The sequence below is a fragment of the Osmerus mordax genome, chromosome 22 (assembly GCF_038355195.1).
Source record: "Osmerus mordax isolate fOsmMor3 chromosome 22, fOsmMor3.pri, whole genome shotgun sequence".
NCBI lineage: Eukaryota > Metazoa > Chordata > Actinopteri > Osmeriformes > Osmeridae > Osmerus > Osmerus mordax.
This window is the reverse complement of record NC_090071.1, coordinates 11,024,348-11,049,008: the sequence shown is the minus strand read 5'-3', so window position 1 is coordinate 11,049,008 and position 24,661 is coordinate 11,024,348. Positions and strand designations below refer to the sequence as shown.

Here is a 24,661-nt window from a genome sequence, read left to right as displayed (position 1 = left end):
TTCTCTACCATTATTCTTTATTGTCTCTCTTCCACTCTCCTGAAACGTCTCAACTCCACTCTTGTTCTGTCAACCCCCCCCTCCCCTCCCGACACGCACACAGATCAGACCAAGGCAATGGGAAAGCTAATCGTTTATTCATCAGAAATATAATCCTTCTTCTGTTACAGAGCTGGTGTGCGTGTGTAGTTCAGGTTTGTGTAGCTTATTGTGTGTCTGCCACAAAAGTTGCAGCTCTGCGTCTAAAGGGGGAGGAGTTAGCAAGGGCAGGAAGCTGAAGGTTTCGAGCCACAAAGTTCCGCTGGCGAACTTCAGATGGGCGGGTCCCTGTGGAACTGATCCCATTAGTGGAGCCAGGAGAGAGGGGCGGGGTATATGCAGGTGCCATTCCTCGCACCTCATAGGTCCACTGCATGTCTGGTGTCTGGGGGACAGACACACAGCTGTCAATCCCAAAGGTTTCAACCAATTCTTCTGCATTACCAGTGTTAAGTCTCAGAGCGTGTATATCTGTGTGTGTGTGTGTGTACCTGGACCAGGAGCATAGCGAGGTGTTTCTTGCTGTACATGCTGGGAGTAAATGAGACGGTGAGCAGTGTTCCAGCCGAGCCCACAGGAAGCAGCTCTCCCGAGGGCGGATCCACCGTGAACTCCCTACCGCTGCCTGGGAGGAAGCCTGCTGTGAAGGCCTCTGGGTAGCTGAGACACACACACTGTCGTCAGACATGGAGGTCATTCCACGAAACGTCCCTTCTCGGACGCAACTACTCTCCCGTCCTACCACACACACACACACCTGTTCTGGCTGGTCAGGCGAAAGCCCACAGCAGAGGTCTTGTGGAGCCCTCTTGCCTCGATGATGATGACATCATCAACCCGCGGAGCAGTGGAAACCAGCCTGATGGGAAACTTCCAGAGCCCTCCTGTCACACACCGGACCACCAGCTCTGCTAAACACCTGTCTCTCACACACACACACACAGATGCGCACACACACATAAGAGATGAGATGGGAGGAGAAGAGAAGAGAAAAAGACAGGAGGAGGAGGAGAGATGAGGATCAAAGAGGAAAGGAGAAGGGTGAAAGAGACGAGAGGAGGAGTGAGATGAGAGGGGAACAGAGAAGAGGAGTGGAGCACAGGCAGGACAGAGGGTGCAGTACCTCAGTGGTCTGTGGGGGGCGTAGGTGAGGCCCAGGCTTAGGGAGACGATGCCAGATTGGGGGTCCCTCTTCCCCTCCAGTAGAGATACAGACACACAGCCCTCCAGCCATGCCCGTTCCTCCTCACCATGGTAACGTAGCTCACACAGAAAGTCCTCCAGACATACAAGGGAGCCTGACACACACACACACACACACAAACGTTAGCAATTCACTACACGTTATCCAAGCAAAGTAGCAACAAACACACACACACACACCTGTGGTCGGGGCTGTGTTGCTGCTCTGGTCCTGGTTGTTGGCAGGGGTGGAGGATCCTGGGATGCAGGCGGTAAACAGCACCTCTATCCTCTCCTCTATCCTCCGCCCTGCCTCACACACCACCTCCGCTACACACACACACACAGGTAAACGACTCTACCCTTCACCCTGCCTCACACGCCACCTTCCCAGTGATAGCTGATATAATACAACAGTGATAGCTAACTGGTATAATACAGCAGTGATAGCTAACTGGTATAATACAGCAGTGATAGCTGTTTTTTTTTACAGAAGTGACAGAAGTGATAGCTAACTGGTATAATACAGCAATGATAGCTAACTGGTATAATACAGCAGTGATAGCTGTTTTTTACAGCAGTGATAGCTGATGTAATACAGCAGTGATAGCTGACTGGTATAATACAGCAGTTACAGCTAGCTGTTTTTTTTACAGCAGTGATAGCTGTTTTTACAGCAGTGATAGCTGATATAATACAGCAGTGATAGCTGACTGGTATAATACAGCAGTGATAGCAGTTTTTTACAGCAGTGATAGCTGTTTTTTTACAGCAGTGTTAGCTGATATAATACAGCAGTGATAGCTGACTGGTATAATACAGCAGTGATAGCTTGCTGTTTTTTTACAGCAGTGATAGCCAACTGGTTTTTAGAGCAGTGACAGTTGGTTTAATACAGCAGTGATAGCTAGCTGACAGCAGTGATAGCTGGTTTTTACAGCAGTGATAGCTGGTTTAATACAGCAGTGATAGTTGGTTTAATACAGCAGTGATAGCTGGTAAATCTTTCCTAGCGTACCTGGTTGAGAAGGTTTGGGCGGAGCCTCAGGGATCCCGTGGATGGGATAAACCCAGCAGACAGCACTAACACGCCCATTCTCCACCACACACCTGACACAAACACAGAAATGTAAAACACACACACACACAAAATACCCACACTGTATACCTGACGCACACATTACAGTTCAACACACCCTGACTTGTCCATATGTGTGTGTCCCTGGTTCTCGTCCTGCTGGCTGGGTGCGTGTGTGTGTTCCTGGTCCTGGTGGCTGGGTGTGTGTTCCTGGTCCTGGTGGCTGGGTGTGTGTTCCTGGTCCTGGTGGCTGGGTGTGTGTTCCTGGTCCTGGTGGCTGGGTGTGTGTGTGTGTTCCTGGTCCTGGTGGCTGGGTGTGTGTTCCTGGTCCTGCAGGTCCTGGAGAGGGTGCAGCCGGAGACAGAGCCAGGTCTGGTGGAGCTGCATGGAGTCAGGAGCAAACACCACCGGAACATCCACACTGGCCCCCGCACGCACACACACTCCTGCACGCACATCACACACACTCACGCGTCACTCAAAGGCGTTACACATGCATAAACACAGACGGTCTACACATGGACACTTGCAGATGTTGTGTCAGGGGCTGACAGACCGTGTGTGTGTTTGAGGGGGATACAGAAGACCTGGCTGTCTCTCTGGACCGACGGGCAGGCCCCCCCGCTGGGATCCTCATCTGGGGGGGGGGGGGGGGGGGGGGGCACAACATCACTCCTTCCAAACATGTATTGGTGGGTGGGCATGTGAGTGTGTGGACAGGCACTTGTGTGTGTGCTTGTATGACAGACCTGAGAGGCTGATATGCAGCAGAGCACTGTGCTCTGTGGGATTGGTGAAGGGAAGGATGAGTGAGGAGTGGGAGCCAATCAGAGACGAGACACTCAGGGGGTCCATCCTGCCTGGCACCAGGCCCCGCCCACTCAGCACAAATCGCCACTCCTTCAACTGGTGGGGTGAAAGAGAGGGAGGGAAGAACGAAGATGTGTGTATGAGACCGAAGAGTGTGTGAGACAGGTGAAGGAGAGGTGTGTGTGTTACCTGAGGACAGGTGTGTTTGTTACCTGAGGACAGGTGAAGGAGAGGTGTGTGTGTGTTACCTGAGGACAGGTGAAGGAGAGGTGTGTGTGTTACCTGAGGACAGGTGTGTGTTACCTGAGGACAGGTGAAGGAGAGGTGTGTGTGTGTTACCTGAGGACAGGTGAAGGAGAGGTGTGTGTGTTACCTGAGGACAGGTGTGTGTGTGTGTGTTACCTGAGGACAGGTGAAGGAGAGGTGTGTGTGTGTTACCTGAGGACAGGTGAAGGAGAGGTGTGTGTGTTACCTGAGGACAGGTGAAGGAGAGGTGTGTGTGTGTTACCTGAGGACAGGTGAAGGAGATTTGTGTGTGTGTTACCTGAGGACAGGTGAAGGAAAGGTGTGTGTGTTACCTGAGGACAGGTGAAGGAAAGGTGTGTGTGTTACCTGAGGACAGGTGAAGGAAAGGTGTGTGTGTTACCTGAGGACAGGTGAAGGTGATATTAGCAGTATGGTTTCCTGCTCCGATAGCTGACGGGCTGAAACGGACCGGAACCTTGGTAGAAGAGTGGGGGGCTACGATGACCTACAAACAAACACACACACACACTTATTACCATTCACTGATAGTAGTGGTTAACTACTATCAATGAATGGAACACCTATAGGAGCACTGACTTTGTGTGTGTGTGTGTGTGTGTGTGTGTGAATGTAAGGGTGTCTGTGTGTGAATGTAAGGGTGTGTGTGTGTGTGAATGTAAGGGTGTGTGTGTGTGTGTGTGTGTGTGTGTGTGCATGTAAGGGTGTCTGTGTGTGAATGTAAGGGTGTGTGTGCGTGTGTGTGTGTGAATGTAAGGGTGTTTGTGTGTGTGTGAATGTAATGGTGTGTGTGTTTGAGAAAATGTAAGGGTGTGTGAATGTAAGGCTGTGTGTGTGTGAATGTAAGGGTGTGTGTGTACTGACAGGGCTGTTTGTGCAGAGCTCCACAGTGTAGTTGCGGGGGTTGCTGTTGACAACATCCAGCTCTAAGGTCTCATCTGTGGGATTGACTAGAGAAATCCACTCTCTGGTCCATCTGCACACACACAGTCATGGATGTAAATTATTACTGCTAGGCATGAGTGTATGCCCATATACCTCAAATCAGTGTGTGTGTGTGCTTACTTCCCCAGCTCACAGCTACTCTGGGGTAATGTGGTTGGGACAGGTGGCTCAGCCAGCAGGTTCAACTGGTACCAGAACTCTCCAAGCAGCTCAGACTGGAAGATCACACTAACACACACACATGCACGCACGCACAAACACACACATACACACACACACACCCACACAACGCCATACAACACCATCACAAACACATACACATAATTCAAGTAAAACCAGCCAACAATATCACCATGCCCAACTTATAATGGTTGTGTGTGTGTGTGTGTGTACCTGCCGGTCCTGTGTCCTACCCTGGCAGGGCTGTAAGTAGCTTTGTAGGTGAGGCTTCCGGCCGCTGGCAAACACACCTGGCTGTCCCCACTCAGGTCCTCTCCCTCCAGACACACCCCCAGCAGCAGAGACTCTGCCTGTGGGTTGCTAACTGAGATCTCCACGGTAACACAGCTCTGAACAGCACACTGCACGACGACGACCTTCGTGGGTGGGGCCGGACTGCATGCAACTTCTAGAGAAAACCAAACCTCATACTGTCTAGAGGAGCCCACTACACACACACACACACACACGCACAACACACACACATATTAGCACTATCCCACAGTCCAAATCCCTCCACAGGCAGTCGTGATGCTGTGTACCTGCATTTGGTCCATCAATTTCCTGCCCGTCCTCCATCTCCATGGCAACAAACGACACTGACCCTGAAAGACAATGACAAAGTGAATTTGGTCAACTTTCACCAGTATACACACACACACAAACACACACTCCTACACATTCACACACCCAAACACACACTTTTGAAGTTGGGCTCACCAGTGTGCTTCCCCCGTTTCCATGGGGACACAGAGAGTGTGTAGGGGTGGGTGCAACCTGGTTCGATCTGCAGGGTAGCTGCACCACTGACGAAGGACAGGTCTGACTCCACCTACACACATACACACACACACACACACACAGCATTTGATAGCAGCCTCTGGTAACTTGGTGTACTGCGTTCAGTACAAGGCCAGTCTGTCCATGCAAGGCTGCTGTTAAGCGAGCAATCAAGCTGGCAGACACACTGACAACTACTTGACTAAAGAACACTGAGCAATGAAATGACATGTGTGTACCTTGCAGATGAGACAGTGTGTGTGTACCTTGCAGATAAGAGTGTACGTGTGTGTACCTTCCAGGTGTGAGTGTGTGTGTGTGTGTGTACCTTCCAGGTGAGAGTGTGTGTACCTTGCAGGTGAGAGTGTCTTGGCTGTAGTTGGGGACGTGCAGGGTGCAGGATGAGGTCTGTCTGACAGGACAGTGCAGTACCAGCTGCTCCACAGGCAGGGGGCGCTCTCCCCGCCCTCGCAGGGTAAAGATGTGCTCTGTACCGTTGCTGTCATTCAGCAGAGACAGCTTGCCCTGACACACACACATAAATGAGACGTGACAGTCTTACCTAAAACAAAAAGTGGTTTTCCCCAGGGTTAAGAAGTAGAGGAATGAGGCCTGTTTAAGAAACCCTAACCTAGAGAGGAAGAGGAGGATTGGGAGTGGGGGAGGCAGTTACCGTGACGACACCCTGTGCGGAGGGTTGGAAAGTGAGCGGGTAGGGAGCCTTCCCCCCCGCCCTCAGGTAGAGCACAGGGGGGCCAGAGAAGCCCCGCCCAGCGACCACGCCCCGCAGCCTCCAGTCTCGGCTGCTCTCGTTGTTCTGAGGAGACAGGACACAGCTGAGACACCCACACACACACACACACCTGCACGTACACACACAACCCCCACACACACCTGCACATACACAAACAAGACCACACACACCTGCACATACACAAACAAGACCACACACACCTGCACATACATAAACAAGTCCACACACCTCTGCACATACACAAAGGCACACACAGTCCCACACAGTCCCCCCCCCCCCCCCCCCCACACACACACACACACACAGTCCTCACCAGAGGGATATCCTGGGTGACAGGCTGGTGTGCTGGTGTTCTGAAGTCCAGGTGAGCGTGCTGACCAGGTGCAGTGACCTGAGCCTCCAGCAGATGGAGCCTGACGTCCCTCCAGGAGCGCAGCACCAGCTGGCAGCAGAACAGGCCCGCACAGCCAGCTTGGAACCGCAACGGAACCAGAACCACCTCAGAGTCTGGAGCACAGGACACCACCAGTTAGGGGGAGCTCTGTGTGTGTGTGTGTGTGGGTGTGTGTGTGTGTGTGTGAGAGAGCGAGAGTGTGACCAGAAGTCGCCTCAATAATAGTTAACCAAGGAATGTTTAAGTTCAAGTGTACTATTTCTCAGGGGGTTCAGGATTAAGTTTAGAATTAGAGTTAGAATTACATTAAGGGTTGGGGCAGTTGTAGGGTTAGGATCTAGGTTTAGATTTTTGGGTTAGGGAAAACTGGATTTTCAATGGAACTGAATTCCCACAAGAATAGCCATGCAAACATGCATTAGTGTGTGTGTGTGTGTGTGTGTGTGCGTGTGTACCTGCAGGGGAGTCCTGTGGCAGAGTGGCATGGCGGGCCACAGGCAGGCTGATGGAGTCTGGCACAGTGAAGTGTTCAGGTAGAGACACCTCCACACTGTAGTCCACCTTCTGATACTGGGCTGGACCATGGACTAGTAGGGCCTACACACACACACACAGTCAGAAAAAATATGTGAAGTTTGCATCTGTTTGAGAGTTTGTTAAAAATAAAGTCCGACAAAGACAAAGAGATACAGCCAGCCAGACAGAGATACAGCCAGCCAGACAGAGATACAGCCAGACAAAGATACAGCCAGACAGACAGAGATACAGCCAGCCAGACAGAGATACAGACAGACAGACAGACAGAGATACAGACAGACAGCACCTGTGAGTCTGTGAGTGTGTTGGCGGCCACGCCGGCCCTGACCGAGCTGCTGTCCAGGGTCTGTGTGAGCGCACGCCGCTGCAGCTCCTCCTCGCTCATCCCCCGCTGCCCCACCGCCGCCAGGGCGCGCTCCCACTGGACGTTTACCAGTGGCACGCACACCATCACCTCACACACCTGCCCCACGCCACAGCGGAGGGTTAAGGTCGGCCCTGCCTCACACTCTCCTGGAACACACACAACCACAGGTAAACAAATACACATATAGGTAAACACATATGCAAACACACATGTAAAAAATAAATTATATATATATACATACATACTCACACACAGGTATACAGACATACAAAAGTTGAAATAAACATACGAACACAGCCACGGGTTTACAAGACACACAGACACAGGTGTCCCAGACACACACTCATGCAGAGGAGAGAACAGACCAGAGGGGCCGCTGCTGGGGGCCACAGTCCAGGGGCTGGGCTGGCTTGGTAAGGGCGAGGGGACAGGCAGCTCACACACCCCCCTCACCAGGTACACCAGCTCCCCGACCTACAGACACACATGCCAACATTCTTATACACACACGACCGGAACATTAACAGGTTGACTGCATGTGGCAACTTCACACTGGGTGGGTGTCAGTTGGCTGAGCGGTGAGGGAGTCGGGCTAGTAATCCGAAGGTTGCCAGTTCGATTCCCGGTCATGCCAACTGACGTTGTGTCCTTGGGCAAGGCACTTCACCCTACTTGCCACGGGGGAATGTCCCTGTACATACTGTAAGTCGCTCTGGATAAGAGCGTCTGCTAAATGACTAAATGTAATGTAATGTAATGTAACTTCATGTCACACATCACAAGCTTGACACATGTCTCTCTCTTGCATACATACAACCACACACAGTCTCTCTCTCTCTCTCTCTCTCTCACACACAGCTCAGGGGTACCTGGGTGCTGGCCATCACCAGGGAGCAGTATCTCTGACCCAGCTGGAAGGGCAGGTAGTGGAGCTCCAGAACCTCTGTCTGTCCTGCCTGCACACACACCCTGCTGCACGGGGTGTGGAACTCACACACACCACTCCTCTCTCCTGGAGGAAAGGTACAACATGCAGTACTACATGCACACGTCTGTGTGTGTGTGTCTGAGACAGGCTCTGAGAGAGAGAGAGAGAGAGAGAGAGAGAGAGAGAGAGAGAGAGAGAGAGAGAGAGAGAGAGAGAGAGAGAGAGAGAGAGAGAGAGACTGTATGTGTGTGTGTATAAGATTTATTTATATTTGTGTGTTACTGACCTTGATCATTTTCATTCCCTGAGGCGTGTTCTGTGTCGATTATTTCTGTCTGACTGAAACACAACAGACTTGTCTAGGTTAGGGTTGGGTCTAGAGTTGGTTCTAACCTGATTGTACTGTCTGGGTTAAGGTTGGTTCTAACCTGGTTGTACTGTCTGGGTTAGGGTTGGTTCTAACCTGGTTGTACTGTCTGGGTTAGGGTTGGTTCTAACCTGGTTGTATTGTCTGGGTTAGGGTTGTGGTCGGCTTTGGAGGTGACCTGCTGGATAAGGTTCTCCTTGATGCTGTGGTTGTCATCCAGCTGGAGGGGGTTCTCACTGGACTCCACCAGAACCACCCTGACACACACACACACACAGAGTCAAAGATCTGTACCATCCAGCGCAGCCACCTCAACAGTCTGCACACACACACACACCTGAAGGAGGCGTCCTGGCTGAAGGGATTGGTCACCCTTATCTGCAACTTCTTCAGCTGGTAACATGGAGATCGACACTTCACAACACCCTGGAGAAGAGACAAGCCTAGGGTCACCACATCTTGACACACAGACACACACACACACACACACCAAGACTCACGCTCGGGGTGACGTGCGTGACCTGCGTCTTCAGGGAGAAGACGAGCGGCGCCCCGCGCGGGCCGACGGCAGAGCGGGGGGAGAGCAGCAGCGTCGCCTCCCTGGGCCGCAGGAAGGAGCCCGAGTACCGCAGCGTCAGCTCCGCCACGCGCTGGCCCCTGGAGGACGGGAGGACACACTGCAGCCTCAGCAGAGCACAGCGGAGGCGGGGAGGAGGTGTCGAACGGGGAAGAGAAGGTATGACGGCGAGGAGGAACAGAGATGGAGGAGGAGGGGAGCGGGGGAGGGTACTGACTTGGGGGGGATGGTGATGGAGGGTCCGTGTGGGAGGGAGAACAGGTGGGCGTCCTTCCCCAGGAGGGAAGCCTGGTACAGCAGAGGACTGGAGGATGGGCTCCTGAGACGCACCTGATACACACACACACACACACAGTTCTGGCGGTGAAGTTCAGTGTGTGATACAGCTTCGATTGAGGTTGTATGCCTCTGTGTGGGGTCCAAGTTTGATGAAAATGAGGCCCTCACAATATTTTCAGGAGGTGTGTGTGTGTATCTACTTGGTGAAGGTTGTGTGTGTGAGCGAGTGTGTGTGTGAGTGTGGTACCTGTTTGGTGAAGCTGGAGTGTAGGCTGCCTGACAAGGTGATGGTCCTGCGGGGGAGGTACTGGGGCAGGTGTTCATACAGGTGAACACACAGCATGAGTATCAGGACTGGGTTAGGGTCCGACAACTCTGTAGGCTACACACAAATGACCGAATTTAACTTTTCGTTTTTCAAAAAACTCAACTTTTAGGGTTAAGGTTGGATGTGCATCAGGTGTTGATATGAAGTGTATATATAGTCCATGTCTAGTACCTCTATGTCTAGTCCAGTCTAGTACCTGTATATTTAGTCAAGTCTAGTACCTGTATGTCTAGTACCTGTATGTGTGGTCTGGACTACTTCCTGTATGTCTAGTCCAGTCTAGTACCTGTATGTCTAGTCCAGTCTAGTACCTGTATGTCTAGTCCCAGGACGAGCGTCTGCAGGGCCTGGCAGAGGATGATGTTGTTGTGGAGGTTCTGCTCCAGGCTGCAGCTGTTAGTGTACATCCTCTGAAAATGGCTGCCGATCTGACCAGGAAAAACCCAGGGAGCACTCGCATCACAACAGGAAGTACAGGCACGATCATCAGAGAGGGTGGACACAGCATTAGCTCCATTACATCACACAGGTGGCTCGGGGCTCCTCCCAGGCCAGCAGAACAACAGGAGGAAGTGTTGACGGTGGCAACAGGAAGTACAGAGATGAGAGGACGAGGAGACACTGACCAGGAAGGGGCAGTAAGCGGCCAGTGTGGCGGCGAGCACCAGCCCGTCAGCCAGGTCCAGCTCAAAGTTCACCACCCAGCGCGCCGATGGCACACCACCTTAACACACACACACACACACAGTCTGGGTTATGTGCTGACACACACACACACACTATCTGGGATGTGTGCTAAAACATAAACACACACTATCCGGGTTATGTGCGAACACACCCACACAAACACACACACAGAGTAATGGTGAGATGTGAGGGTCGTACCCCTGCAGGAGTCCGAGGCCCAGATGGAGGTCCTGGTGTTGTGGTAGTGCAGGTTGAGCCAGGACAGAAGCCTGCGCTCCCAGGGAGAGTACACGTTACTGGCCAAAGGGGAGGGATCGATCCTGGGGACAGCTCCCTGCTCCACCCCCTCAGGGCCCTGGGGGCCCCTGCACACCTCCCTCACACGCCTCAGCACCAGCACCTGGGATGGGGGGGAAGGGGGTTTGGGGGGGGGTACACAACGGGGCACACAGTTTCGTCAGCCCATTGAAAATGGTGAGGTATTTGAAAAAAGTACTATCAATTTCACAGTCCACCATTATACAATCAGGTAAGGAGGGCACAGCAAGAGCAAAATACCTAGAGAGGAAAATACCTCACTTGCATTGTAATGAGCAGACTCTTTAGTTTAATGAATTTCAAGTGAGAACACTCCACTAAAATGTGGCCAACCTCCGATGTGTATGGGACAACCACAACTGGAAATACGAGCGTGTGTGTGTAACCTTGTAGGTCTGCAGCAGGACGTCAGTCCAGGCTCGTGTGCTGAGGGCTTCGTAGTCACAGCTGCTGTAGTCTATGGTCCGCTGCTCTGTCAGGGCCTGGGGAGAGAGAGAGTGTGTGTAGAATAAAAACTATGAATAAAGTTGACTTAAATGAAGACAAAATCCATTATTCAAATGTCCAGAGTTATCACTGACTAAAATGAATAAGGGGAATTAGGAGGAACTCAAACTAAATGTAAAACTGTTTCAAAAATGATCATACTGTGAGTGAGTGGGTGTGTGAGTCAGTGTGTGTCCTCTGTACCTGCTGTGTTCTCCAGTGGTTGAATTCCTGCAGATCTAACAGATACTCAGGTCTGATATGAGACAGACAAGCTCCCTGGGCCCTACACACAAGCATATACATACATGGACGCAGGTGAGCAGGGTGTGTGTGTGTTACCTCAGGAAAGTGAGCAGGGTGTGTGTGTGTTACCTCAGGAAAGTGAGCAGGGTGTGTGTGTGTTACCTCAGGAAAGTGAGCAGGGTGTGTGTGCGTGTTACCTCAGGAAAGTGAGCAGGGTGTGTGTGTGTTACCTCAGGAAAGTGAGCAGGGTGTGTGTGTGTTACCTCAGGAAAGTGAGCAGGGTGTGTGTGTGTTACCTCAGGAAAGTGAGCAGGGTGTGTGTGTGTTACCTCAGGAAAGTGAGCAGGGTGTGTGTGTGTTACCTCAGGAAAGTGAGCAGGGTGTGTGTGTTACCTCAGGAAAGTGAGCAGGGTGTGTGTGTGTGTGTTACCTAAGGAAGGCAAGCAGGTTTGAGTGCTGGTCAAGGAGCTCTTGGAGTCGCAAGGTAGGGTTGGAGGGAAGTGATTGGCTAGAGCAGGCACCAGGAAGGGGCGTGGCCGCCAGGTGCAACAGCATGTCATTCACTGTCTTCACGCCCCGTCTCTGACTCACACGGAAGCTCCGCCCACTGCCTGGCCCCACCTCCATCGTCTGCACCTTACATTCAACCCTGGGGGAGAGATAAGGCAATTAACAACGAACCCAACTAAACCAGGCAGACAATAAGACAGGGTCTCAACAGGCTGTCAGTCAACCAGACATGAAAAGAGAGAGGGAGAAATAACTGTCAAACTTGTCAAAATGTCCATGTGATCGTATATCCCACACCGAGCATCAATAGAGGTTCGCTACTGAGCATGTGCGGTAACGAGACGGGGATGAGCACCTTCTGAGCGTGTGCGGTAGCGATATGGGGTTGGGACCACGTGGCCAGCCAAATAGGCTGAACCACTTCTGGACAGCCAATAGGACGCTGTGGTAGTATAGCCCCTCCTCTGACTCCGCCTGTGGGAAGCTCGGGATGCCTTCACCTGGAGGCCACACCTCCTTTGTCCGAGCCTGAGTGTCACACACACTGTCACTGCGGCTGTCTAATGCTGAGTCTGAAACACACACACATATACAGGTATACACACACCACAGATGATACCATTAATGATAATACACACACACACACTCACTCATAGAAATGGGTAAAAACCTGTATTAAAAACAACAAATGCAAAACACACACACACACAGTTTTCTGACCGGAGAGGGTGCGGCTGCAGGAGGAGCTGAGGACAGCAAAGGTGGAGGAGGTGGAGCCAGTGTAGTGGGAGGCGGAGCTAGGAGAGTAGCAAGGCTGGAGTACCGCCTCCCCCGCCAGCTGGGAACCCCCTGAATCACTGTTCACATGACCTATACACACACAAGTGAGCATGTTAAGTGTGTGCGACCAGATGTCCCCTCAAGAACAGTAAAACAAGGAAAGGAAAATTTGTCTCGAGGGGGTCTAAGTTTCAAATGAAAGGAGTTGGGGATCATTTTACGGGTAGGGTTAGGAGCTAGGGTTCAGGTTAGGTTTTTGGGTTGTGGTGAAGGTTTGAGGGGAAAACGGGATTTGAAATGGGACTGAATTGTGAGTTCCCACAAGAAATAGCAGAATACACAAACTTGTTTGAGTGTGTATCATGTAGGTATGTGTTACCACTCTTGAGGACGATGTGTTGCTGGGAGCGGTGCAGGGCCAGATAGGGCCACACAGACAGCAAACAGTTATCAGCCGTAGCACACACCTCTACTTGAAACCTGGGAGGGGCAAAGACAGCAGGTCAGTGGTCCATGTTCAAGACGGGGGGGGGGGGGGGGGGGGTATAGCAGAGAGACAGAGAGAGGGGCTGGAGGGTGTGTGAAGGCGTGGTGGCTTACCTGTTGTTGAGGTGGTCTATGAAGGTGATGGGTGAGCAGAGAGACAGGGGCTGGGGGCAGCAGAAGGTCACCGTGTACGCCATGGAGTACCAGCTGTCCTGAGTGTGGTCTCGCGCCTGATCCTGGGGCTGGGCTGGCAGGGGGCCACCCTGAGGCTGGGTGACGGTCAGAGGCCTCAGCCTAGTTCGATCATCCAACTCCACTTCCTCTACCTCCACACAAACACTCGTGCCCCTGAACAACACACACACACTGGATGGTAAAACGCCCGTATACGGTATTTTGCAATTTGTATTGTACAGCACTGTGTTTGAGTGTGTCTGAGTGTGTGTACTGACCTGGGGTATCCGGAGGTGAGCAGGGTGAGTGTGGCGGTGGTGGGTGTGTCCAGTGGGGCGGGGGTCAGGAGGACTCGAGGGGGGAGGAAGGTGATAGTGGGGGGACAGAGGGTGAGGCAGACCATGAGCTCTCTGTAGGCACGGCAGCCTTCCTCCACCTCCATCCTCTCCTCGCCCCCCGCGTAGAGTGGGAGGGACAGCTGGACACGCCCCCCAGGAACTACAACACAAGACACACCCCCTCAGACGATAGCATGACCCTGACCCAGATCTCAGGCTCTAGTTGGTCACATAAACAGGGATATCGCTAACGAACACGCACCTGGGGCCAGGCTGTGTGTTTCCATGGTGACAGTAATGGTCAGGGTGTCGCCGGGTAGCAGGGAGCCCTCTGCAGGAGAGAGGAACAACCTGGCACCCCCTACGAATGCTGATGCAGCACTGCAGTCAAACTTCCAGAACACACACTCCTGGGACACACTCCTCAGCTCCACTGTCTGGACACATGCACGCACACACACACATGTCAGATAAGGAAATCAAGAAATAAACACCCCCTATAACACACATACACATCATGGAACATGTGCAGTTATTGCTAACTACCTGTGTGAGCGTTGTGGAACCCGGTTCGAGAAGTTCCACATTAAACTGCAGCGTGGAGGGGAACATGTCAAGAGGTCCTCGTAAGGCTGGGAGGACACCAACACAGAACCAGTCAGTCAATCGGGAAGACAATCAGCTTTAATCAGCTAGTCAACAAATCAGGCAGCCAATCAACAAGTCAGCCAGCCTCACTCCTTTTCTCACCCGTGGCCTGCACGCGACGTGACACTGTCTCCAGCGTGACCGTCGGCGGGCGCGGCGCGGCGACGTGCTCGCCGCTCGCCGTGGCGGAAGGGGCGGAGCTGCCGCTAGTCGAGGGAGAGCCCACGCCGTTGACGGTGACGGGCAGTATGAAGTCATACGATCCCACCTGTGGTAACGAGCACAGTACTACACCCAGGCCACACCTGCCTCGACAGGACACCACACTGAGAGGGGGGGAGGGGGGGGGGGGGAGCTCACCTGTTTGGGAGAGAAGACCAGAGCGCAGTCCACAGTCTGGAGAGCCTGCAGGTCACACGCATACCCGTTTGGACCTGCCTCTGGACCTGGAACACCCACACAGAGCGCCAAGCAGAGGCCAGAGAAGAAAAGCAAGACCTTGAGCAAAGAACCAGTCAGGCAGAGATGAAGCCTATTCAACAACAAACCCCCAAAAAACAGTCAGCCCCAATAAACAGGCAGGTGGGGATGTAGGGGAAGGAGTGTGTTTTCTGGACCTAAACACACACCTGTGACGCTGCTAGGCAGGAGGATGGTGAAGTCTGCGTGTCGGTCAAGGAGGAAGTGGACCCGGGCCAGGGCAGGGGAGCGGTTCTGCAGCCTGAACGGAACCCTGTGACTGGACCCAGCGTAGACCCCCTGGAACAGGAACGAACTCTGGAGAGACAGAGACACAGAGAGAGAGACATAGTAAAGGGAACGAGACTCTCTGTATTCGCTAGTTTTCGCAACACACTCTTCCTCACAGAAAAACACCCCCACACACACGCGCGCGCGCTCTCACTCACCACGTCGATGTCCACCAGAGGAGGTTCAACAGACCCCCCCACCCTCAGCTCCAGGGCTTTCATGTTCCTCAGTGCTATCTGGAACACAAACAAACAAGGCCACTTTTAGCGTCTGTTTAACTCAGGCTGCAGTATCACACACACACACACCTTACCTTCACTCGGGTGTGAAACTTCATGACGGCCGCAGGCGTGAGCAGCACAGTGATGTCAACCTGCCCCCCCACTGGCACCACGCCCTCCGAGGGGCTCACGGTCATCCCCGGCAGGGGACACACATCCAGCACCTACACACACACACACACACACACACACACACAGTATACAAACAGTTTATAGATACAGACACACATATTTAAACAGTATACACACACACACACTCCAAACACCATTCACATTCTTTACCTGTATTGACTCTCACATCACAACACACACACACACACACATTGACACACAGCAGAGACCTGATAGTGTACGTGGTTGTGTCCAGTGTTGAGGAGTCTGGTGGTCCTGCTGGAGGGCAGGTTGAGAGGTACTGATCCAAACACCAGCTGCTTCTCTGACAGATGCACACTGGACCTTCCTAGCTGGGGGAAGAGGAGAGGGGGCTTACTGTCCCTGGACCAGCACACACACACACAAATACACCTACACGTACACACACACGCAGACCTTGGCGACACAGCGCAGATGTGTGGTGTTACCCTGGTGAACACACAGCTGGAAGCTTCCCTCCAGGGGGGAGCAGAAGGACGGGTGCCACACCACCTCGCACTCCAGCTCACTGAAGGCCTCCACACACCCTGCCAACGACACACACACACACACACACACACACACACACTGTCAGGGTCTGTGGGTGGGTAGGCACTGCGAGTGTGTGTGTGCGTGCGTTACCTGTGGCAGGGCGTATAGAGAAGGCCATGCCCTCCTCTGCGATGATGGGTTTCCAGGTGAAGTCGGCCACCTGGTTACCACGGTTCCGCAGTGTGACAGAGCTCCTGTACCCTGATTGGGCCAGCAGGCTATGGGCGGGGCTGAGCAGCACCTCGGGGGCGGAGAGCTCCAGCGCCAGGGGAACCACCCGGGCCACGACCAGAACCTGACCAGGGTGACAGCTGTTCACTGTGTAGGACACAGACCTGGGAGCACCGACACCGATGAAAAGGTACTCAGTCAAACGCAAGCACACTACGATGTGCGGTATACAGACACGGTATACAGACAGATGGGTAGTCACCAACACCGACATCTAGACAGCTAGTCGTATACACACAGACACAGGTGGTCATATACGCAGACAGACTGACTGACTTGTAGAAGTGTCCCAGCTCGGAGGTCTGGAAGGTGAGGGGGAGGGTGGCCCTGGAGACGGGGGGCAGGACGTAGGAGAGGGGGGAGGAGCGCTGCAGCTCAGGACAGCCCAGCTCCAGCTGCACCCACACACACACTCCTAGACTGTTCACAAGTTCCAGGGGACGCACGCACACTGACTGGACACACACCTCCCCAAAGTCCACTGAGCTGGGTCCTGGAGGGGGGGGGGGGGGGGGGGGGGGGGAAGAGAGGGAGGGAGGGATCATTGGGCAAGGATTTGAACGTTTGGCAATGGAAATGGAGCGAATGTCGTACGGATGCAGTTCCCACCTACGACCACCTGGTGGAGCTGCTGAGCCGAGAGCTTGCTGCTGCACTCGGACACTTCCTGTAGGGTGGAGGGAACAGCATTCATCCCTGCCGTCTCCACCTGGGGAAAGAGAGGGGGAGTTGGGGGAGGGGAAGGGGGGGAAAAAAAGTGTCGAGACATGGAGAGGGGAGGTGGGAGGGGGATGGGGGAGAGAGAGGGATGGATGGATGGATGTTGAGAGGGGACATCATTGAGAGGATGGAATACGATGTTTTTTCCTCTGACCATCTCTACTCAGCTCAAAACACAAACTGAGCATGGCCAGAACTAGGCAGACGGAAAGGAGAGTAGACATGTAAAAGCCTCCACACCTGTCTGGATGTGGGGCTGATCTTCACGGCTGCCAAGGCACAAGTCAGTGATTGGCTCTGCTGGCCGCAGCCCTCTGCAGGGCTCTGATTGGTCTCCAGGTCTTGCAGGGAGAGTCTGGGTGGGGAGAGCCCTTCGGCCGGACGAATCCCAATGTCCACCTCGTCCTCCACCTCTCTGTGGGACCTGTCACATGATCATATGGTCGTATGATCACTGCATGTACACCATGCAGGCCACCTGACTCATCATGCTCCCAGGTAGCCCCACCCCTCACACTGTCTCTGCTCCACTAGCCTCGGCCCCCCCCCCCCTCTGCCCCAGTAGGCCCCCTCCCTCTCTCTACCTCTGCTCCGTGGGCCTCCCTCCCTCCCCTACTCTCTCTCTGTTCCAGTAGGCCTCCACCTCTCTCTCCCTGCTCCAGTAGGCCTCCACCTCTCTCTCCCTGCTCCAGTAGGCCTCCACCTCTCTCTCCCTGCTCCAGTAGGCCTCCACCTCTCTCTCCCTGCTCCAGTAGGCCTCCACCTCTCTCTCCCAGCTCCAGTAGGCCTCCACCTCGCTCTCCCTGCTCCAGTAGGCCTCCACCTCTCTCTACCTGCTCCAGTAGGCCTCCACCTCTCTCTACCTGCTCCAGTAGGCCTCTTCCCTCTCCCTTTCTCTGCTCTAGTAGCCCCCCCTCGACCTCTCTCTCCTTGTTCTAGTGCCCCCCCCCCCCACCTCAGAGAGCTGCGGTGCAGGCGTGTCTCTCTCAGGGTCCTGATGAAGGTGAGGTAGAGCTGCCTGTGTCTCTGTCTCTGCTGCTCCTCCTCCTCGCTGTAGCTGTAGTCTGGGTCTATGTAGCGGTAGCGCTCCACCCCTGTGAAGATGGTCCTGGAAGGGAACACACACACACTCAGGTGCATGGGCAAGCACACAGCAGGCCCATAGAGCATTCATGTCCATATGGTGTGTGTTGATGCGTGTGGATGAGTTACCTGTGTTGTGTGTCAGGGAAGCCAGATCGAAGGCGGGCGATGGGCTTGTCTGGGAGGGCTAGTAGCCCCGCCCCATTCTCGCTCTGGCGGTGCCTGTGGAGGCGTGTCTTAGCCGAGCACAGCATGCCAGAAGGAACCAATCCTCGAGGGCCGGGTTTGGGGGCGTGGCAGACAGCTGATAGGTGCAGGGTGACGGTGTGGAAGCTGCAGAGGCGGAGCTTCACGGAGGACGGGTTGACGCGAGCCACCTGTCCAATCACCTTCAGGGGCTGGTGCACCTGGAACCGGCCCATCTGGTGAGGAGAGAAGGACAGAACCACGTCCTGCACGCACGCACACACATTGACACACGCACGCACACAGACACACGCACAAACATAACCCCACTGGGTATCAGACCAGTAATGATTCTCTCACCATTCCCCCAGACTAGATGATCTAGCCATTCTCTATTCTGTCTATACATCCATCCATTACCTGGGACTGTCCAGGGGCAATGACACCAGTGGGCGGGTCGCTGATGAAGTTGGCGATCTTGCAAAAGCGGAAGTTGAGTGGCAGCAGGTGGGACTGGTTCTGGAGAACACACAGCATGGACACGCGCTGTCCCGGCGTACAGTCCTGGAAGCTGAAGTGGAGGGAGGGGCTGGGCACCAGGGCCATGGGCAGGCCTGAGCCCGTCACCGCCAGCTCCACAGCACCCCCACCTGGGGAGGAGGACCGCAGCGTGACCACCAGTGGAGGGGTGCACATGTGTTGGATTCAGCCTGCATGTTTCAGCTCTAGTGGAGTGTGTGTAGGGAGTCTCTGGTGTGTGAGTGTGTGTGGGGAGTCTCTGGTGTGTGAGTGTGTGTGGGGGTTTCTGGTGAGTGAGTGCGTGAGGGTAAAGTGTGTTTTCCGAATCAGGTTATTTTGTCTGTACCCGTAGGTAGATTTGGTTAGATTTGGTTTTGCAGTCATGCATCTTGCCAGACATTTTACAGACTATGCAGAGGGTAGACAACACAGACAAAGTGTGCGTGTGTGTGTGTTATAGTGTGTGTGTGTGATAGTGTGTGTATGTGATAGTGTGTACCATTACGGAGTCCCTGATGTGTGAAGCCATGTTTCCTTTCCACCATGTCAAACAATAGGAAGAGGGAATAATCTTGTCTGCTGTTGCCTTCGCTGTTCCTGTTGGACACACACACACACACACACACACACACACACACACACACACATGTACAGGCCACACAAGCCTACCACATTATAAATTGGTAAAATACATGGGAGAAGTTGGTACCCCCCCACACACACAGAGAGGTGGACTACCGGCTGACTGGGCTGAAGCACACAGACAGGCTGGCGTTCTCGTAGGGGCCCAGGCGACCCTCGTTAGGCACGCAGGTGACGACGCGCCTGGCGTCCATGGTCACCGCTGCGTTCGTCACGCTCCTCTCCACAAGGGCAGCATCAGTACTCCTTTGGATGTCCGTACCCTGAACACACGTGCATGACACACACCTATCGGTCTAGGTGCACACGTTTGCTGAGACTGTGCTGTGAGTAGCTGGTGACCAGGAGAGGGGGGGGGGGGGTGTTTTGCTTTGTTTAGATGCACGGCCTTCAAGATGGAACTTTGTCTGTGCCATAGAATGTATACATCTCATTAGCACCCCCATAGGGAATCACAAGAAAACCAACAAAAAGCGGCCAATTTAAATCCAAAGCTGAAATAGTCAACTTTTGTGTGTTGGTGGGTGGTTGTTACTAAACTATTATATAATTTTCTGAGCAAAAAGGAACAACTTTTATAGGGTAGGCCTGGTTATGCTTATGCTGTGCTCTCTGTGCACTCTTTTTGACAACAGACGCCATTGCAGTCCACTTCAATGAGCCGGGTCAAACAGCTGAGACAATAGTTCCTCTGAGTGGTAGACCTACAGTACTTCTATCAAATGTGAAACAATAATCTAATTTGATCAGATGACCCCCTTATTAAACTGTCTATATATACAATAATGAAAATGTAAGATATTGAAGATAAAATAGTGAACCTTAACTTTGATAGTGGTTACAAGAGGCTTACTCAGTCATACCTCTTCTCAGTACTTCATTCAACTTTGTTGACATAATTCTGGTTAATTCGGGATTTCACTTTGAAGATGCCCTGATGTTCTTGGCATGTCATGGACTTGTTTAGCATGGTAAAACATGTACAGAGCATGTGTGTATACCAGTTCAGTTCCTGGAGCATCCTCCAGCAGCACCACAACCCAGTGGCAGGCCTGCGGTCCGCTGTTCCTCACAACCAGCGTCTCCACAGCGGCTGTGCCAAAGTAGAGCGAGCCAAAACGCAGGCAGGAGAGAGGACGCCCCTCAGGGCCCTGGAGCTCCAGGCTCTGCTCCTGCACGTCGGCACGCACCCTCAGGACCACGTCCGCCCGCCCCTGCAGCTTCACACTGGGGAGGGGGAGAGGAAGACACCATTAAGTTACACTACAATTCAAACCCTGCCCTCAGGAATAAGTCAGACAGATGTGAAAGGGGGGAGAGGAAGGGGAGGTACAGGTAGGGGAGGAAACAAGAGAGAGTGGAGGAGGGAAGGAATAAGAGGTAGGATATGGATAGGGAAGGAGGGATGGATGGTTAAGGAGGAGAAAGCGAGTGAAGGAGAGGTGGGTTCTCCTCTTACAGTGCCTGCTCTCTGATGCGCCTGGCTCTGTTTGTACACAGTTCCACTTTCAGCCACTGGGTGGCACCAGGAGACACCACACCACTACAAGGAGACAGCCGGACAGATGTGTCTCCATTGTACAGCACTTCAAACACCCCTTGAGGACACAGCATTGCACAAATAAATAGTCAACCATCCAGGCTAAGAAGCATTGAGACAGAGGCCAGGCATATATACAGTATGGAGTGTAGATTGGTTGAGTGTGTGGTGAATTGAATAACATTGTAGAACTAGCTAAATTAAGCACAGCTACAAACTAATGAATAATATAATAATATATTGATTATATATTATAATACATTATCAACTATGATAATGTATTGCTTTGGTCATCTTAAAAATGTCATGTATTTCAGCTGACAGAAGGTTGGTCCTCGTTAGTATAGTGGTCAGTATCCCCGCCTGTCACGCGGGAGACCGGGGTTCAATTCCCCGACGGGGAGACCTACTTTTTATTTTATTTATAATAACATTATTACAATAACTTCCCATCCCAATCATGACATGGATTACCACCACCAAACTGATTTGTGAAAGCTGCCCACTAACAAACCTGGAGCAGAGCCCTGGTTGGTGAGGGAGACCTCCCTACTGATCACCTGGCTGTTAGCCAGGACAGAACCAAAATCAGCCAGGGACTCCATCTGGAGGGAGCAAGCCATTGGGAACCTGCAAGATAACACACAAATCTCAGACAAATCTCTTCTTAGAGAAGAAAACACATAGACCTTGTAACATAGGGGGAATTCGGGTAATCTGGGACATTGGGTAATGTGGGACACCTAAACTCCAGAGCGGTTTCTTCCCTGCTATGCCAATGTCTAGTCCACAGAACTTTTACCCTAGGTTTAGCATGGATGTTATGTGACTGAAATCACAAAATGTGATTGGTGTGGTGTCACAGAAAGTGTCAGGGCACTAGTTAATCAGGAAGCTCCGATGAGAGAATGCATGCAAAAATTGTCCCAGATTACCCGAATTCACCGTAACTAAAACATGCCAAATGTATGGATAACTGCTGAATGAATAAGTATCATTTGTGTGTTACATGCGTGTTGGTCCTTACGCTGACAGAGGGATCTCTGTAGCCTCATCTTCGAGGAGGAGCAGCAAACGGTCTCGTACCTCCTCCTCCTTGTCTGGGGTGAAATCTAGACAGCCAGTCATGGACAACCCAGGCGCTATGGGGGTGCATGGGTTGTTCACCTTCAATCTGAACAACTGGGAGGTTTGTGTGTGTTTTGAAGAAGATGGGTGGGGGTGATGTTAACGCTTGTTATTATTTGAAGTTTGAAACATTTGTACAAGAGGCAACAAAGATTAGGTTAGCTTAAAAGCATAGTCTTATGGTCCTCCATATAGTCTACCTACCATGCACTTTTATCTTTGTGCAAGCACGACAGTTAGCAACAAGAATAACAAAGCTATAATGACAGAAATTAATTTGACTTAACCTTTGATATGGGTTCAACCATTCGCATTCTTTTCGAGGACTTGCCAATGTTCGTTACCGTGACAGCTGTCTTGTAAACCTCTCCAACTTTTACATCGGTGAACTCAACAACGGGAGGACTGATCCGAACTGTATTTACTGCCATAATGTCGGCAAGCTAAACGTTGTTGACCACAGGGCTAAAATGCGAAAAGGTTTTCTAATACAAGCTATTTATTTATTTAGTGGTCGGCATACCTATAGAGCAGCCTTAGCAGCAACCATTGTCGAGTTGACAGTTTGGGTTGCTAGGCACCGGGGAAGAACAAGATTATTTTACGGTTGACAGGAAAAAGAGCGAATGGCGACTTTTCAAGGTTTAGTCGCTGTGGCGTAGCGAGACATATTTCATGGGGACGGGGTGGCCACTGGGCAGATATGTGACCGCTTAACAGATTTAGGGGGTGACAAATATATATTTAAAAAAATGTTTGCTGAGTAAAGGTGTGTTCAATAGGGAGCCCTTGAAGGGACCACGTTTCCGTGCGTACGAGAAAGTCTATACTCAAAGATTGTTTTATGCACAGGTCCTCTCAGGGGCTCCGTAGTTCAACGACTGAATAGTTTCTTTTAGTTTTTTTTTATGATGTTTGATTGATGTTTGTCAATCAACGTTTTTACATAATTTCAATACTTCACACGTAACACACAGTAGCGTATAACTAGAAACACATTACTCTGAATTATTTAATATCAACAAAATATGTGACAAGACATAAACTCTGTTAGAGAGCAATAATAAAGAACACAATTTGACATAACAATTTATTTATTTTTGGTCGGGCGGGGACCCATAAAGAACTGACAGCGGCCCATTGGTAAAAATGTGTTTGGTCGGCCGGCCCATAGAGAACTGACAGCGGCCCATTGGTTAATTTTCTTTATTGGCACTGGCCTGACCCAATCAAATCCAGGAACCCCCTTCCCCTGATTCATAATATCGCCTCCCGCATGCCCTGAGACACGAGCTGTTGGCTAATGCGTATGCTGGTTTAGCATCGTTAGAGGTTTAGCATCGCTAAAATGGAGAAACGACCACCAAAGCCCAAGGAAGGCACAGAAAAGTTAAGGGACAAAAAGATGTAAAAAATCTACAGGCGAATGCCACAAAATGTGCCAAAATTTCGAACATGTTTTGCTTCTACACTTTGCAACAACTTTGCTTCAACATCAGCATTACCTGTAGAGGAATGAGGAGAGGTAGCTGGCTCAGAGAGGCAGAAACATACTGACAGGGTCAGGGAAAGAGCCGAGGAGGAGGAGAGTGACCATGACAGGGCCATAGGAGCGAGTGAGGAGAATATGGAAGAAAGAGTAGTTGATGACGTGGTAAGGAGTAGGCAAATTAACAGGGACTCAGGAAGGGAGGCTGTGTTTTTCTGTATTGTATTTAGCAGACACTTTTGTCCAAAGCGACAAAATATTAACCTTACAATAATTAAAGTTAACAGTAAACAGTTGCTAAGCCAATATTAAGAAAAATAGTAATAATAACAATACAATATCAAATATACATATACATTTTTAAATACATTAAATATACAAATCATAACTCTTACACTTAATTATTTAAGTGTAAGATCAACAGATAAGTCTTGAGACCCTTCTTGAAGGATCCAAAACTATCACATGAACGCAGCACACTAGGAAATTCATATTATAGAATGCACGCATATTTTAAGGACTCTGTCTTCAGGGAATGTGTCTGACAGTCACGGTGGATGTGGGCCGCCTGGGCCAAAAATGCCAGGGCCGATTTTTTGTCCCAGTCCAGCCCTGCTGACAAGTAGGCCTAGTGTAAAAACATTCAAAGTCATTGACAAGTATCAATTAACCAAACACTATGTGTACTCCTCATTGCCATCACATTGTCATGAAATGGCTCAATGATTGTTAAGTAGTGCCCATTAATGCGTGAGTTCGAAATATTTACGACGCTTCCACCAGAGCAAAGCGTTTACGCGCCAAATCCCAGGGGGGCCACCATAACTCTACACAAATGCACTTCATTTCCGCCGGAAGTGGTTTGCAAAGCGTCTGCCGGTGTAAAC

At 51.7% G+C, this 24,661-nt stretch overlaps 1 protein-coding gene and 1 non-coding gene across 2 annotated transcripts; one reads left to right on the top strand and one right to left on the bottom strand.

Moving 5' to 3' along the window:
• Nucleotides 1-116: 116 nt before the first annotated feature.
• On the bottom strand, nt 117-22,716 carry LOC136966507 (cilia- and flagella-associated protein 47-like). Its single transcript, XM_067261013.1, is given in 63 exon segments — nt 117-424; nt 531-699; nt 797-958; nt 1,163-1,337; nt 1,423-1,551; nt 2,240-2,331; nt 2,418-2,529; nt 2,560-2,745; nt 2,856-2,936; nt 3,049-3,205; nt 3,756-3,860; nt 4,238-4,349; nt 4,439-4,546; nt 4,712-4,985; nt 5,080-5,142; nt 5,258-5,369; nt 5,669-5,842; nt 5,991-6,134; nt 6,385-6,578; nt 6,921-7,062; nt 7,289-7,515; nt 7,735-7,843; nt 8,239-8,381; nt 8,584-8,636; nt 8,796-8,921; nt 9,002-9,090; nt 9,165-9,321; nt 9,459-9,571; nt 9,768-9,902; nt 10,160-10,276; nt 10,475-10,572; nt 10,734-10,935; nt 11,240-11,335; nt 11,544-11,625; nt 12,016-12,234; nt 12,451-12,667; nt 12,816-12,965; nt 13,255-13,355; nt 13,476-13,709; nt 13,814-14,033; nt 14,130-14,310; nt 14,420-14,505; nt 14,624-14,789; nt 14,882-14,967; nt 15,151-15,298; nt 15,430-15,507; nt 15,585-15,716; nt 15,894-16,016; nt 16,102-16,232; nt 16,327-16,571; nt 16,744-16,960; nt 17,077-17,176; nt 17,428-17,611; nt 18,143-18,295; nt 18,400-18,722; nt 18,877-19,106; nt 19,475-19,566; nt 19,699-19,880; nt 20,619-20,844; nt 21,077-21,215; nt 21,672-21,787; nt 22,185-22,339; nt 22,573-22,716. Coding segments are annotated over 63 exon segments (9,435 nt in total). The 3' UTR covers nt 117-205.
• trnad-guc (transfer RNA aspartic acid (anticodon GUC)) lies at nt 21,490-21,561 on the top strand. The gene has a single exon. It is a non-coding gene; the product is annotated as a tRNA-Asp (tRNA).
• Nucleotides 22,717-24,661: the final 1,945 nt, after the last annotated feature.